We start from the raw sequence: 17094 nt of genomic DNA, 5'->3' as shown, positions 1-17094 counted from the left end.
CAGAGCGAGGAGGAAGACAGGTGCATGGGGACCTTCCAGGCCCGCCTCCCCAGGCTGCTTCTGTCCCCCTTCACAGTCCTGAGCCACCAAGGCTGACCATGCCTATGCAGTGCCGGTGCACTCCCCGTCCCCCATCCAGGCACCTCCTTAGAGCCCCCAGCAGTGAGACCCCACACCTGTGTACTGTCCACCATCCTGATCACTCTCCACTGACTTTCCACACGACACATGCTGCAAGGACTCGACACACGAGCCGCGCTGCTGGACGCCGAGGGAAGACTCGACACGCGAGCCGCGCTGCTGGACGCTGAGGGAGGACGCGACACGCGAGCTGCGCTGCTGGACGCCGAGGGAGGACGCGACACGCGAGCCGCGCTGCTGGATGCCGAGGGCTGTCAGCCTGACTCCCGCATAGCCTCTGTCCTCCAAGGGCCCGGAGTCGACGACTGCTGGGGGCTTCCTGGGCGATCATGCCCGGACGCAGGGCTGCCCTCGTGACCGGTGGAGGACGAGTCCACTCTGGTTTGGTGTGAGGGTTGGAAAGGTGCCTCCAGCCAAAACTACCTCCCCTGGCCCCATGGATCATGCCCTTGGTCAAGGCGCAAAACCCACCAGAACCCACGGACGTGTCTGTCAGCCAGTGGGGCGGAGGATGCAGTGTGTCTGCCAGCCGGCTGCCGGCTCCTACTCAGCGAGGCTCTGAGAAGCTGAGTTCAGACGTGTCCACGGACAAGAGACTGTCACGGAGAAGGGGGTGCCCATCTGAGGAGCAGGGCCAGGCCCCAAACTTAAGGGCCTCCAAAAATCTCAATAATAAAGGTAACGTTTTCATGCAATATTTTTAAAAACCAAAAGCAATACAAAATAAACCCATAGTGAATGAAATACCACATTTAAAATAAAGACAGGGCAGGATAGGGCCGTGGGGTTCCTGGTGGGAAAAGAGTCCAGAAAGGAGGCAGAGACTCCTCGGATCAAATGGAGAATAACGGATCATGTGCGAAGAGACCATCAGACAAACAGAGGAGACAAGGTGGCTTCCCTCTGCGAGGGTCCACGTGGCCCTTGGACCGCATCATCGTGGAAGCAAGCTCCTACGGCGGAGCGAGGGAAGACGGGAGCCTTGGCTCCGTTTAATCTGCAGACATGTTTGGTTGAGTTTATCGAAAGTCTCTGCTTTACTAATCTAGTTGCCAACATTTGACCTTTTCATTTGAAACTTCGGGGTTCTGTATACGTGTGGAGATGCAGAATGTGCGTCCACCGGGGGTCTCCCGGAGCCGGTGGGGGTGGGGAGCTGGATCCCCCCTCCAGGACCTGATTTCCTCCCCGCCCCGCCGGACAGTGGCACCTGGCTGTGTTACCTGTGGGCACTCGGGTTGGGGGGTTCTGGCCCCCCGCTGTGTGTGGTGCGACAGAAAGCTCCGGAAGAGCTGGGGGAGGTATTGATTCACGTGGAAGCATGGGGTTTCAACACAGTGAAGAAGGAGGTGGGTTGCAGGGGAAGGACACCAAGTCGTACAGAGACTCCGAGGTCCGTGTGCGTGAGCCGGATAGGTCGGTCGAGTTGTCCCCTGTCCCCGCGGCCCTCTGAGGCCTCCAGGCACCTGGGGCTTCGCAGCATGTGGGTTACCAACATCAGACCCACTGCTCACTTGGAAGGAAAATCCTCCTTAGGAACTATTTTTACTCACTCTCATCTCAAACTCCGGGTATGTTTGGGTGGCTTCTTCCTGAATCACTTTGTTCAGGAAATTAAAAAAGATGCTCTTGGCTTTTCGGGAACAATGGGCGGATGGCAGCTGCTGGAGATTTTCTTCTGCACGCCAGCAGGAAATTCATATTCTTAATAAAAACGCCAAACTGTCATGTCTTGCCGAGAGTGAACATTCTGGAGTTTCTGATGATAATGGCTGAGCTGGCTTGGGCTATTGCTTAAATGATTGAATTAAATTAGTTTATATTTTAACGAGGTGGCTAATCAGAGGCTGATTGTTGCAGATGATTGTGAGCCAATTCAGCTAAGTTTTGTTTTCCTTTCCTTTCCTTCCATGTTGTGGCTATATCTGTGAGCTGGAGCTGATCTGCTCGGAGCCGGCCTCCAAACCTCTCAGCAGCAGGGGTCAGGTTCGGATTTGGGCCCCTGACACGGCCCTACTGATAGACGAAGCTGGGACCTCCCCAGCGCTCGCCTGTGCGAGAGAGCAGGATAAGGGGCCGCAGTGGTGGGTTGTGACATTGAGGCCCCTGCATTCTGCAGCCGCTGTTCCTCCATCCGCAGGGTGCACACGGGCACCTCTCTGTCCATCTGTCTGTCGGGTCATTCGTTCCACAAACGTGCGATGAGAGGGCAGGGACCAGCTCCTCGTGGACAGTGGAGGACAGAGGCGTGGGTCTGCCGGGCCCCCCAGTGCGTGAGCACCGTCTGTGGTGCGGTATGCAAAGGGAACTGTGAGAGGTGTGGCTCGGGTGGAAGCGGGGGTCTGGCCGCACAGGGAGCCAGAGCAGGGCAGGGACACATCTGGTAAAGATGTGGTACTGGTCAGTGCTGATGGTCAACAGGACTTGGGGCACCTGTGCAGGTGCGTGCTTGCTGAGGAGGTTTGAGGTGTTCGCTGTCCAGAGAGAGAGTGGTCCAGACAGAAGGACCAGCCTGGGGGTGACAAGGGTGAGGGCCAGGTAGAGGCACCGCCTGAAGCCCTGTGAGGGGCCCCACCGAGGCAGGAGCAGGGTGGGCGGGGACTTGGACCTTCTCCTAAGAGCATGGGGAAGGCACTGAGCACAGGAGGGATCAGATTTGCATTTTAAGAGGATTATTCTGCATGTTAGAGGGGAGAATAGTTGGGGTGAGCCAGGCAAGGTCAAGACTGCCCAAAACCTAGCAAGTGTACCACCAGTCTTAGGTGGCACATAAACACTTTTATTGACGAAATTATGTTTTTGGCTGTAGGTGCATTAGGAAAAAAACGGTTACATAAAAATCTATAGTTGCACAGATATTATTGCTTAGGACAAAACATAAAAATCAGCAAAAATATTAAATAACAATGTGAGTTATGGTTCTAAAAAAAATCATGAAAATACTCAAAAGGCGAAGTGTGGAAATTGTTAGACGTTATTTTCCCCGGGTTTTTTTCTAGCTCTTTAATACTTGGCTTTCTTTGGTCTGAGAAACACAAAGACTTAAACTTGTCCCTTGTAGGCAAACACGCCCTCTTAATTGAAGCTAGATCAGACTCTTAGGGGAAGCAAAGGAGTTGCTGACTCTGGTGTCCTAACTCAAGGACATGGAAATATTTCTGTCTGACTTCTTCATTCTGCCCCAGCAGTTTCTACCGTTTATAAAAGAGCTCTAGCCTCCCAGATTATATAGGGACCTTTTAAAGCAGGGTTTCTCAGCCATTTTTTATTATACACAAAAACATGCTTTACATTGCGATTTAGAACACATATTCACATGTGAGTACTCAAAACAAATCATATGACACATATTCCTGTATGTCTTTATGGTTTTGTGTATGCACACAAATATACCTCAGATGTGAATATGTATATTTGTATTTCAAATGCAACTGTACACGTATGCGCACACATATGTATGCATCCCACGCATGCTCGCGCTTACAGGCATATACGTGCATATTCATATCGGAAACAAAGTTTCACAAAACAATATTTAGTTTTGCTTTGTGTGACAAACTGATACGTTCCCACCTGCTCCCCATCCCTGCTTATGTAAGACTGCGTGACACCCGCTAAGCTGATTTCAAAAGCTAGAATGGCTTGCGGTTTGCAAACCCTGATCTGAGAAGTTGCGTGTTCTGAGTGGACCAGCTTCTGAAAAGCCATCGTGTAGTGTGCGTGGGCAGGATGCCAGATTGGCTGCTGGCCACTTGTTTCATTTTTGCCGATGACCGATGAGGGAGGGTCACCCACCAAGGCAGAGAGAGAGAGAGAGAGAGAGAGAGAGAGAGAGAGATTTGCTGACTCACCACTCTGTCCTGGCTGTTAGGACGGATCGTTTCAAATCGGTGAACTCTGACTGCAGAAAAGCTTTGTGTCTGAACTCCCTGTAATTCCCAGGACCAGTTTCTTCGAAGCTTAATTGATTTCTCTTTGGTTCTTGAGCTCAGGCATTGGCAAAAGGATCTTCTAATGGCTCGTTAATCACCTGCTTCTCTGTTCCCTCCCGGTCTTGGCAGGCTGGTTTTCCAACAGTTGCTAATTTGGAAGGAAAATAGGCAGGGCAGCAAGGGATGGGTGTACGGGGATAATGCACTTGTTAAAACTAGCAAGGTCCACACACCGAAGAGCCCGTGGACACGTGAGCCACGCCTAGTGGGGCGCGTCTCCGGAGGAACCACAGACTCCGCGAGATTGAATTGACTATGCGAGGGCAATGTGTTCAAATTCTGATGGGCCCCTGAAATCTGGTGGGCAGACTTTTCCTTAAAGGGACAAATGTCAAATCCTTCTATCTTTGTGGGCCAGAAGGTCTCTGTCACGAGGCTGCCATCCACACACAATGCGTAAACAAATGAGTGCTACATTCCAAGAAAAACCTCATTTACAAGAATCATCAGCAGGCTGGATTTGGCCCACCGGCCACGGCTTGTCAATCTCTACCTTCAACTGCATCTTTTCTGCACCTACCTCTTTCTGCAACAGACTATGTTGCAGGTGGTCTTTAAAGGGGAGTTTCTGCACTTCTTGACGTGTTGAACTGTGTGCTTCCCTGTGGCGGAGACCGTCCTGTGACTTGCAACGTGCTTAGCAGGATGGCTGGCTTCCATCCACTAAGTGCTGGGAGCATCCCGAACCCCAGTTGACAGTGTGGCGATAACCAGAAATGTCTCCAGACATTGCAACGTCCCGGGGTGGGGGGCAAATTGACCCCCGGTTGAGAAGTCCTGCTTTAAATTCTGATCTCTGTTTCCCTTCATGCTCTAATTCCTGTGTCCCGTCCCTTTGGCCAAAATATTAGGGCATTAATTTGGGGATCTGGAAGTGCAGACTGCCCCCGGTTATAGCTTGCAGGGTTGATCCCGATCCTGGTCTCAATCCGCATCTCTTGTCTTCTGAACAAATGGGAGTGGGTGCTAAGCTCTGCTCCTGCCCTGGGCAGAGCTATGAGAAAGAGAAATCAATACCTAAGATAAGAATTTTGAAAGTTATCTTTTGCACACAGATTTAAAAGGTGAGGGGAGTCTTAAGAGAGACGTGGCGTTGCCTAACATGGGGCTTGCGTGCACAGATCCCAGGGCGACACTGCCCAGCTCACAGCCCCGAGTCCCACACTTCCCGACTGTGTGACCTTGGGCTAACTCTCGACCTTCGCATGCATCAGTCTCTCGTCTGTAAAACGAGAATGTTTACGCTTCCCCGATGGGATGTGTTGAAGATGGAATGAAGTGATATCGGAAAGTGCTCAGATGGTGTCTGAGCGGGAGGAAGCACTCCACCCGTGTTTGTCAGCCCACATCAATTAAATAGAAGCTAAAATCAAGGAGGACCCTTTGAAGTCCAATTTCTGGCATCACTGAATTAGGAAATTTTGGGAATGTTTCCTTGGTTGTGGAAAGCAGAATCCTGAGTGCCATGAAAATCAAACACTCCATATAGTTACAGGCTAGGGGTGGTTTTGGGGGTAACACCAATGAATAGCCAACCTCCACCAGCCCGGGCATTTCCTAAGAGATTTGCACACGTGTCCCCTAGGGAGGTGCTGGTGTGTCCAGGGCCCCTTGAGGTGGACCGTCTGGGAGGAGCACAGGACTCTGGGTTTCTAACGAGCTTCCGGGCTGATGCACGACACTGGTGTGGAGGTCGGAATTTGGCTCTGGGGGAGAATACACGATGAAAAGCCTGTGGGCGGCCCCATGCACCTGCTCAGGTGACCACGAGTGAGCAGTCCTGTCTGCCCACCTAGCCCTGTCTGTGTTGTAGGTAATACTTGTGCTTTGTGGGATGCCGGCATTCTTGGGAAGAAAGGTCCTGCAGCCTCCCAAGTTTGGGAAATAGTAGGTTAGCCAAAGGGAACCAGGGATCTCTGTTCCTGGACTCTCCAGAGCCTAACAGGCCAGTAGGAAGGGGACTCTGCGGGGGACTGCAGGTTGAAGTTTCCTACCTTCTATCAAATAAGTGTTCATGTCACAAGGCTTGGGAAGGGCCACCATTGAGAGCTCTTCCGACGTGCCTGGGAGAACGCAGGTGCAGAGTAGCTGCCAATGGGAGCTTTGATGATGTCAAGGCAGGTCCCGCTAGAGCATACTCCCTGTGTTAATGCCTGGTGCCACGGCCGTGCTGTGACTTTTCAGCATGGATGACGTCCATATATGATTGACACGTGGATGCTGAACTGAACAGGGGCAGAGGGCCACAAGCATCGAAGGGTCAGCTTTGACCCTTGTTTCAGTCCGTTTGCGCTGCTAGAATGGAATACCATAGATGGGGGCTTAAACAATGGACGTTAATTTCTCACAGCGCTGGAGGCTTGAAGTCCAAGATCAAGGAGCCCACAGATTCAATGTCTGGTGAGCCCCGTGTCCGGGTTCTTCTCTGTGTCCTCACGTGTAGGAAGGGCAGAAAGCTCTCTGGGGACTCCTTCATAAGGGCGCTAATCCCATGCTCGGGGGCTCCACCCTCCAGACCTCATCACCTCCCAAAGGCCCCCCTCAAATGCAATCAGCACATTGGGGTCAGGTTTCACCATATGCATTGGGGGTGGGCACAGACACTGCATCTATAACTGCCTTGATTCATCTAGGAGCAGGTATGCAAAACTCCCTTCAATACATGACCTGGAAAACAGTTTTTCTTACCCTACATCCTTTCGCTCTGCAATGGCGCCTCATGGCGTAGCTGTTCCTGAGGGTCATGTGGCTGGGACCCTCTGTTCTGCACAAGGTCAGGCCAGCTATTAGCTCCTGAGAGCTGCAGTAACAAATGACCCTAACCGTGTAGCTTCAAACAACAGAAATGTGTTCTCCCACAGTTCTGGGGGCTAAACGCCTGAAATCAAGCTCTTGGCAAAGTTGGTGCATCAGGAAAACCTGTTCTTTGCCTCTGGCAGCTTCTGGCAGTTCCAGGTTTTCCTTGGCTTCTGGTTGCTTCCCTCTGACCCTCCGCCCTGTCACATGGCGTTCCCAGCCTCCCCTTGTCTCTCCTCCATGTGTCTCTTGAAGGACAATTGCTGATGGATATAGGGCTCATCTGGACAAGCCAGGATGATCTCATCCTGGGATCCTTAACGTAATTACATCTGCAAAGACCCTTCTTCCAAATAAAGTCAACTACACAGCTTCCGGGAGGTGGACATAACTTTGGGGGCCACCAGTCAACCCACCACACACCATGCCATTCTGAAAAATCTATAATGCTATTGATAACAACCTACTTGACAGACGTCTCTGATCCTTCCACAGTTCTTTGCATTGATGGATCATTCTGCTATAAAACTGTAGAGCAAGGGTTTTTAAACTTGGCCGGGGATCAGCATCTCCTGAAGGGCTTAACCCACTCAAGGTTAAAACTTGGGTTACGAGGTCCTGCTCCAGAGTGTCTGATGTGGCAAGTCTAGGGTGGGACCTGAGAATTTGCATTTTTATGACCTTCCCAGGTGATGCTGATGCTCCAGGGACCCCGCTTTGAGAACCACTAGACTAATCAGTCTTTAGGAGGGAATTGACATGGATTCTGGGTCCCCAATTTGCTGGTGGTCCCTGTTCCTAGGTATGCCTCCAATTCTCTCAGTTGTCGCTCAAAAGCCTGGCTGCCTTTGGCACACACCATGACCCTGCAGAAAAGCATCACACTGAGGATGTCCTTGGTCCGCCGAATCGTTCCACCAACTGCCAGAGAGCACACCTCCAACAGACCCATTTATTTCGCAGCAAAGGAGCAGAACAACACTTCTTAAGTTCAAACACATTTTCTTAAGTAAGATTACAGTGGCAACAGAGGTAATATTTTGATATGCATCATAGTAATTAGAATGCCCAATGAGAATGCTCACTGAAGTGGGGAAAATCCTGACATCTCGGGAGAGGAAATTACAATATAGCCTGTCTGGGACCCTCTGTGCAATCCCTCGTGCTTGCTATGAATTCTGGAATCACGACTCGGTCTCTCCTCTGAACAGAGGTCTGTTGAAAACTGCATGATGGCAAAAGCTGCACACATTGGTGCAAAATAGTACATCTCTGAAATAATCTGCCCCTTTCTTAAAAACAGCCGCTCGGAGTAAAGTGATGGGGATCACCTGTGCCTCGGGGTTTCTGGGAGTGAGCAATCGTCAGACATTCTCGACGGCGGGCGAAGGTCTGTGCTCTGGGCAGCACACTCCCATCAGAGCACAGGAGAGCAGGGGTGAGGCCGCGGAAGGGGCTGGGCGAGGCCGGTGGGCAGCGTATCTGCAGAGCGGGAGGGGAGAGCATATGGCAGGGTTTCAGTGCAATGTGGCCCTTTGCAGGATGCCGGCAGGTGGAGGGAGCAGGTAACAGCCAGAAGACAAGGGGCCGGTGGTAAATCCCAACATTCCCCTCCCACCCCACACAGAGTTCCTTGGGCATCCGGCAAGTTTACCTGCTCTCTCTTTTTCTTTTTCCTAATAAGAATAGCTCAGGCTTCTTCCACACCAAAGGCCACATGCTGAATTGGTTTCCATCCCCATTTGTACATAATCCCATTATACAAAACGTCTAGAACAGTCAAATCCACAGAAAGTCGACGAGTGGGTGCTGGTGCTGGAAAAGGCGGGGGGAGGGCCCGCTGATGGGACTGAGGTTACCTTTTGGGGTGATGAGAATGTTCTGGAATGAGATGGTGGTGATGATTGCACAAGTCTGTGAACATATTCATGCACACCGAATACGCTTTAAAATGGTGAGATCTATGATAGATGGAGCATATCTCCATAAAAAAAATTACTCAGGCTTATGATCATACCAAAGACTGTTTTATCCAGCAGGTCACAAAATGCAGAGGAAAAGGGTCGAATCCTGTGTTTTTATTCATTTACGTGTTTGTGTCTCTTTCCACTATTTATTTTGAAACTAGCGTCTGCTGAGCAATTACTAAGTGCAGAGCAAATGCAGAGGGAGGGCAGACACAGGCGTGCACGTGCACCTCACTGAGGCCCTCCTGTGTTTCCAGATGGGGTGGGTCCTACCGCCTGCCCAGGGTCCCAGCACTGGCCAGCGACCATGTTGACATCCACCTGGGAGGCAGGTGTCTCCCTTTCCTGCTCCCGTCTACACCATTCAGGTGACTCAGGAGCCTGCAGAAACATCTGCACACACCCCCTCCCCCGGTGACTTTTGCTCTTCAACTTTATCCAGGAGATAAGTCAACCCACCCGTCTAGACCACAGGATGCGAGGTAGCAACGGAGCGCCCGCCTCCCTCTTGGCAGGCAGCGAAGGGCAGACTCACCTTTTGAGCTGGTCTCTGCTAAGCCCGGCATTCTTCTCTGAGATACCTGTGACCAGCAGAGGGCCCCCAGAAAAGGCTCTCGGTTGATTAATCTACTTGGAACTGAACAGCAAAGTGTGTTGTCTGTGCCCACAAGATACGGATTCAGCATTTCTGGGGGCCGGGTATCACTTCTTGCAGTTTTTGGAAGGGATTGCAGAGCGCACGTGGCGGCCCAGAGAGAAAGCGAGCCGTCGGGGAGGTATCCTCACATCTCCACATTCGTACAAGGCGGAACGCACACCAGGCCACAGACAGGCTTCATGATGCTGGGAGACTTTCCCAAGACAGAAAGGATGAAGAAAAGAACGTTTCTTGTGGGGCTTGAAGCTGCCTCCAGCGTGGAAGCAGAGCATTTTCTGTCTACATCATAAAGTCCCATCGGAAAAACCTCCTGTCTTCTCTGATATTGACAGTGGCTGTGAGGTCCACTTAGTGTTGGGGGAAAACCCCACGGAACTGGCTAAAATTCCTTCGCACACTTGAACTCCTTCAGTGTTAGCATTGGGTGATCCTGGTCTCTCTGACTTAGCTACACTGCATGGTCAGTTCAAGAGCTTTATAAAAAGTGTCTGTTCCTCACCCCAGACCAGTGAACTCCTGAGCTGTGGGAGGGGGGGGCCCCTGGCGACAGCCCTTTCAATAAAAGTGTTGAGCAACATTTGATAGTTGTATTTGTGCACCTACAACCCCTAAGTAGGGAGCTTTATCATACTTTTCCACAATCTATAGGACAGAATTTCAGTTATCCACATAAATCCTGATAAGCCAAACATGTACATAAAATAAAGCTTCACGTTGGCTTTGATTTAAAATATATAACACGGCGTGTTAAACGCAACTGATAAATTATTGAACACTACATCTGAAACTAATGATGTACTGTATGTTAGCTAATTGAATTTAAAGAAGAAATTAATAAAAATTAATTTCCCTGTGACCCATTCTCCAAAAAAAAAGGAATATATTGCAATCATTGTCCCCAGCAAAATTAGCTTCCTGCTTACAGTCTGCTGACGTTTCACTTGAAGTATATCAGTTAGCTACTGCTGTGTAACAAACCATCCCCTCCCAAAAAGAAATGCAATGGCCTAAAACAACATTCTCCACTGTGAAGTTTGGCTGGGCTGGGCATTCTGCTAATGGCCCTGCTAATTTTCGCTAACCTCATTCGTGCGCCAGAGGGGAAGATGCACCCTGCATTGTAAATCTCGACCACACCCTGGTGCCAGCATGCTAGCTTCAGAATGTTCTTATCTTGGCAACAGCAGAACACAGAATCCATGGTCTCTTGGGCCCCTGCACACTGTCATTCCCACCTTCTTCTATTAATGTAAGTGTGTGGCTGACCTCAGAGACAAGGAGTGGGAAAGAAGCCTCTCCCGACTCACTCACGGGACAGATGCCGCACCTCGCATGTCGGGGCTACAAGAAGGGGTACAGACTTGGGGCAAGTCATGTGTGATATCTGCTGGGTGGAAGGAGATCCTAGAGGGGAAGCCCGTCTCGGTCACCCATGATGGACATTGAGATGTGACTGTGCATCCCCAGCAACCGGTCAGTTTTATCCAGGGAAGGAAATGATGGTGCGTGCACCCAGGCTAAGATACTGTCTTGCTAGGTCTTCCAGTTTCTCGGTCCTACAGGCAGAAGTCTCTGGGCTTATGAGGACTTATTTTCAAAGTTGTTTCAGTTTGCAAACTCTACCAAAACCCAAACAGGTGAAGCATCTCTATCAGAGAAAAGTAGGTCAATGCATCATTTCCTTTAAAGCCCGCACACAGTAGCACATGCGGATAGATGCTTAATGAATGCTCATTCGGGATGATTACGACAGCATTTCCATCCTCAATTTAGCCATCAGCTGTTTATTGAAAAACACTGATTGTTTTTTTTTTTTTTTCAATCTGTAAGCACTTACGGTTCTTAAAGGAAATAAATTGTGTGGCAAACTAGCAAAGATTTACTTCCACTCCTTTTAACTTGAGGAGGCCAGTGAGACTCAGCACAGGAGTAAAAAGCCAGGCGACTGTCTTTCAGAGAAGAATTCCATCCTGTGCACTGGCCCAGAGAGCACTCAGAAGTATCCCTTCCCACGACTCTCCTCTTACCCCATGGGTGGACCAGGGAGTGTGTGCTTCCCACCCAACTTCTACATCTTCTTTAAAGATTTTATTTTTAAGTAATCACCCCACCCAGGGTGGGGCTCAAACCCATAACCCCGAGATCAAGAGTCGCATGCTCCACAGACCAAGCCAGCCAGGCGCCCCTGCTTCCCACCCATCTTCTGCTTCGGACTCATTCAGGATGACCTGGGTGCCATCTTGTAGCTCGCCAAATCGTGGTAACACAATGCCCCAGCCTCCACACACTCCAGTAGGGCTCTTGTCGAGGCAAGGGCATAGGAGTCTCCTAAATTTTTTGCACACCCATCGACTCAGCAAGGACTCGTGTGCATCTACTCATTTAAGCCCCTGCACCCAGCACCCACAGCTTGTATTAGGAGACGTCACTATGGTGGTCGAGATAGCTGAGTAATGTGGATGGTGAGGACGTAGCGCACCATTCTCCCCACTGCTGTGTGCGTGTGTGAATCTTCCTAATAAAGAGTTAAGAGAGAGACCACATAAATGCTGACCTATGAGAATGCCCCACGAGCAAATCCAAATCATTCAGTGTCTCGATAGAGGTGGCTTAGCATATCGGCTAAGAGTAGGGATTGGCAAACTATGGTCCCCAGGCCAGATCTAGCCTGCCACCTGTTTGGGTTTTTTTTGTTTTGTTTTTGTTTCGTTTCTGTACAGCCTGTGAGCTTGGAATGGTGTTTACATTTCTAAGGGATTGAAAACAAATTGGAAGAAGGAAATATTCTGTGACAAGTGAAAATCGTATGGAATTCAGATTTCAGTGTCCATGCGTCAGATTTTGCTGGAGCTTGGCCAGGCTCGTTTGTCGTGTATGGGCTATGGCCACCTTCGCGCTCTGAGGGCCAAGCTGAGTGCTTGCAGCAGACACCGTATGGCCGGGGAAACTTCGAATACTCACCATCTGGCCCTTTACAGGAAACGTTTGCCGACCCCTGGCTAAGAGCATTGAGTCGGGACCCGGGCTTGCTGGGCCAAGCGCCAGCTCTGCGAACACACTTGCGGTGCGACCTGGAGCAAGTTTCGCAACCCAGCTGTGCCTCAGTCTCCCCCTCTGCATGACAGGAACGATGAGATAATGATCACATGCTTTTCATGTAGAGGTCAAAAAAAACAGAACTAGCACATATGAAGAACTTGACACAGTTCTTCACGCTTGGAAAGGGTTCTTTCCGTGATGGGGAGATAGGTGCCAGGCATCACCCCTTGTGGGAAACGCTCTGAACAAAATCTCCTTTTGAACTTTCTGGCAGCATTCGCGGACAGTGGAAGTCAGTCTGTCTGAAACACGCGTGCTCCTTCGACTGCATTTCCCTTGCCGAATCCAGACCTCTTTTCTCTGTTTCTTAGGCCAGAATCGACCATAGTGAGCACCTCGGCTTGTACAAGACATCAGGAGTGTTTCACAGATTTATATCAGGTTTCCCCACCAGCTACCATGGAGGTGCAAGGAAGTGGCAGGTGCAAGGAAGGGCCTGGGGAGTCAGGCAGGGCTCGCCTTTGGCTCAGGCACTAGGCCTGCTGGATGCACAGACTGCCTGGCTTGAGAGGGACACTCCTCTCCTTTCAGGGCTCCATGAGGGCTGAATTTGGGAACTCCCAGGCATCCCCCACATGGTCACTTAGGGTGGAGACTTATCGTCCCGATCAGGAGGACCACCATGGCCCTGAAGAGCCTTCAGAATGCCATTCCTAATGGGGCCAGAGTCCGTGGGGGAAAGAAGCTTGTGTTAGGCTTGGTTCACCTTGTTTGAGCAGGAATGGATGCCTCCTCATTCAGCATGCACGTCGTGTGTCAGAGACGATTCAGCTATGTGGAAAGGGTGTGTGGTCTTCCCCGTCGGCTCGGAGAGGATGGCACCGAGACTGTGTGGTTTATCACAGTTCCCAGCTCCCAGCATTGCGCCAGGCACGTACTAGGTGTTTAATAAAGGGAAGCTGGGTGACTGAATCGGGGGAATTACCAGAGGACCCACGATAGTGTGTCATTGGGTATCCAGATGCTCCAGTGTACCATGGCTAGAACCAGGAATGGCATGCACCAGGGGTGTAGCAAGCACATCAGAGCAGATAGCACTCAGGGCTCGCCAGGTGCCAGATGCGAGTCCAACATTAAGGTCACATGATCCTATCAACAGCCCTAATGACTTGTGTTAGATGTAGACACAAGGCAGTTTCGGAAGCTTGCCCAGGGTTGCACCAACGGAAGGCCTGGCACCACGATGTCAGCCAAACATCTGGCTGGCTCTAGAGCTACCACACCTAGCCTGTCTGCTGTTCTGACACTGACGAAGAGTAGGGGCCATTTGCAGAGTGCCCCTGTGCCCCCTGTTGAGGGCTTCTCCAGCATGAGCCCCTAGAAGCCTCATTAGGACTTGAAGCACCCTCCTGTGCTTTCTCTGCAGATGGGGAGACTGAGACTCGGTGCAATTCCTGGCCCAAGGTCGTGCAGGCAGTGAGGGGCAAAGCATAAGCCCCCCCCACACCCCCGGCCCCGTCAGTCTGATTCTGGAGCCAGAATCTGAATCTGGCCTCCTCACCAGGGTCATCCCAAACCTTTGGCATGGCATTCAGCATCTGCATCCAGCCTTGCCAGGAATAGCACAGTATTCCCAGAAAGAGAGAGGAGGAGGGCTTGCTGGTCTGGACCCTGGCTTGCTGCCTGTGTTACTAGGATGCTCTGATTGGTTTGTTGGAGCTTGATTTCCTCATGGGGGAGTGGACATTCGAGCACATGAGCCCAAGCAGTGTACTTGCAAAGCCTGAGCAGTGGGCTCGCTCCAGGTGAGGACTGTTTTTCTCAGCCATCCATTTCTTCAGGCTCAAGACCTACCCCATGCACACCTATAGAAGCCTCTTCCTTCTGGGACTCCCCAGACTCTGGAGATGGGGCCATGTGGGGAGAGTCCTGAGTTCCCCACAGTGGCCTCCGTGGACATCCAGAAGACAGGGCCCTTTATTTCTTGGCAGAAGGTCCCCTCATCACATAGCACAGAGCCTTGTGCAGAGAAGCAGCTCAGCATAATATGGATTGTGATGGATGGATGGGTGGGTGGATGGATGGGTGGGTGGGTGGATGGATGGATGGATGGATGGATGGCTGGATGGCTGGATGGGTGGGTGGGTGAATGGATGGGTGGGTGGGTGGATGGTGGATGGATGGATGGATGGCTGGATGGGTGGATGGGTGGGTGGGGGATGGGTGGATGGATGGATGGATGGATGGATGGATGGATGGATGGATGGATGGATGGGTGGGTGGATGGATGGGTGGGTGGGTGGATGGATGGATGGCTGGATGGGATGGGTGGGTGGGTGAATGGATGGGTGGGTGGAGTGGAGTGTGTGGGTGGGTTGGTGTGATGGGTGGATGGTGGATGGATGGATGCATGGGGATGTTGTGGGTGGGATGGTTGATGGTGTGGTGTGGTGATGGATGTGGATGGGTGGGTGGTGGTTGATGGATGGATGGATGGATGGATGGATGGATGGATGGGTGGGTGGTGGATGGACGGATGTTGGTTGGGTGGATGGATGGATGGGTGGATGTGGTGGATGGATGGGTGGATGGGTGGGTGGATGGATGGATGGGTTGGGTGGATGGATGGATGGATGGGTGGTGGATGGATGGATGAGGAGGAAGGAAGGAAGAAGAAGTTTGGATGGATGGAAGGAAGGATGGATGGATGGATGGATGGGCTCCAGGAAATCTCTCACCCCTGATAATCCCCGTGGGACTCACCACATGGTTTCCTGGGTTCATATTCGTGCTCCATCAGCTAATAACAATGAGCACGTTGGCAGGTTCCCACCTCCTCGTGCCTCACTACCCCTGTTTGTAAAATGCAGTTGCTATGAGGATTGAGATGAAGCACTCAGAGCAGAGCAGCTCACAGCAAGCTCTTTTAGATGTTTGTGAGCTTTGTTTTGTGCTCAGAATAATGGTGTGTGGGAGCCAGTACACTGCCTCGTCGGGGCCCAGGGTGAACCATTCCAGAATCGTCTGAGTGGGTTGTATAACACAGCCATTGCTGAGAATTAAATTCGATAAGTGTCATTAAATAAGTTGTATTAAAACTCATCACTTCCCAGCGATTATGCTAATGCGATTGTGCTCTTGAGATTATTCACATCTGTTGGAATAGTGCATAATACGTACCCCACGTCCCTTCCTGGCCCTGGGTCAGAGGCCTCATGGCGGTAGCCTAACCTCAGTGATGCTGGGAATATTTACAGCACAGACATCAGCAAGCACTGTAAAACAGGTGCTTGGTTTCCCACCTCTCAGAGAGCTGGCTGTCCATCTCTTCCCAGCACACCCCTGGATGAAATCACCGCCTGGTCTCCCACGGTCCCCTTTAAGATGCGGAGACCCTGAGGGAATGACATTTTAAGCTGATTTCACCATTAACTTCTCAGTGTGAAAGGTTTTATCAGCTCACAGATCTGGCCCAGCTTTTGAACTTGAGAGGGGAAGAGCGAAATATGAGGAAATATGAGGAGGAAGCCCCCCCACCCCCCACAGAAACCATAGCTGTGGGCAGTGGCAGGGCAGGTGGGGGGCAAATGGGTCGCTGCAGATTCTCCAGGAGCTCACGGGCCCCATGGGCATGCAGCACTCCAAACCTTCCATCCGTTCTGCATGCTGGCCATATCTCCCTCCCGTGCCCCTGCCTGCCGGGAGAAGCAAGGGCTTCTCGCTGTAGGAGCTCTTCTTCCTCCTAAAATCAACTTCTGCCAAGACTTGGGGCAAGAGCCCCTTGACCACCCAAAGAGGACACTGGGGAAGGGATCCAGGCTTTGATTTGGAGGTTGTGGCTCTCAGCGGGGGCTGGGGATGGATTCTGCCCCCCACACACACCCAGGGGAATTTTAGAAGGCCCGTTTTGGGTTGTGGCAATGTTCCTAGCATCTAAGGATGGTATCACCGAAGTCCTACAGTGCACCAGACAGCTGTGTCTCATATTTATGGCACATAATGCTCAAGGTTAGACTCTGAGATGTCACGTTGAAGAAAAAAATGGCCTCTCCTGGGATACCCAGGGAACCCTCTTCATTGTTAGGGGACAGAGATTGACACACTGTGGGCTGATTTCATTTTGGAAATGGGGCAATGGCCTAATTCACGGAGACAGAGTTAAAAAGTTGCTGTCCACCCCGCTATCCTTCTGGACCGAGGATATTGTCAGATTGGCTGGTGGTGAGTCATTTGTAAACACATCCTCTTGTTTTTACTTCCCACAGCCTTATATCAAAGTATCACTGCTTTGAAGAGGCTTGTCACCTTCATCTGGGGCCCTAGGTGGTACAGCCTGACTTTGAGAAGTGACAACATTATTTGGGTATTCCTATCCGCACATTTCTAAGCCTGACATCGTGGTGAGTTAGGCAAGATCTGGAGAAATCTAATACTTCTCAAGTTTAAGAAAAGTAATTAAGAGAACACACAAAATTGGACACTAGGATGAAAATAAATTGGG

General features: G+C 51.0%; 1 protein-coding gene across 2 annotated transcripts in view; it reads left to right on the top strand.

Annotated features, from left to right (window-relative positions):
- Positions 1-17094, top strand: part of TMEM132C (transmembrane protein 132C) — a 319945-nt gene that overhangs the window by 145506 nt on the left and 157345 nt on the right. The window contains exon 1 of one of the 2 annotated variants that reach the window (XM_035723843.1): positions 10846-10907. The exons of the other annotated variant lie outside the window; for it this stretch is intronic. Within the exon in view, the coding sequence (XP_035579736.1) occupies positions 10873-10907 (35 nt within the window). The 5' untranslated portion in view covers positions 10846-10872. Of the gene's footprint in view, positions 1-10845; positions 10908-17094 lie in introns of those variants that run through there. 2 annotated transcript variants of the gene reach the window in all.

Source organism: Zalophus californianus, chromosome 14 (assembly GCF_009762305.2).
Source record: "Zalophus californianus isolate mZalCal1 chromosome 14, mZalCal1.pri.v2, whole genome shotgun sequence".
NCBI lineage: Eukaryota > Metazoa > Chordata > Mammalia > Carnivora > Otariidae > Zalophus > Zalophus californianus.
Note: the sequence above shows the minus strand (reverse complement) of the source record. Positions and strands in the feature narration are given on the sequence as shown.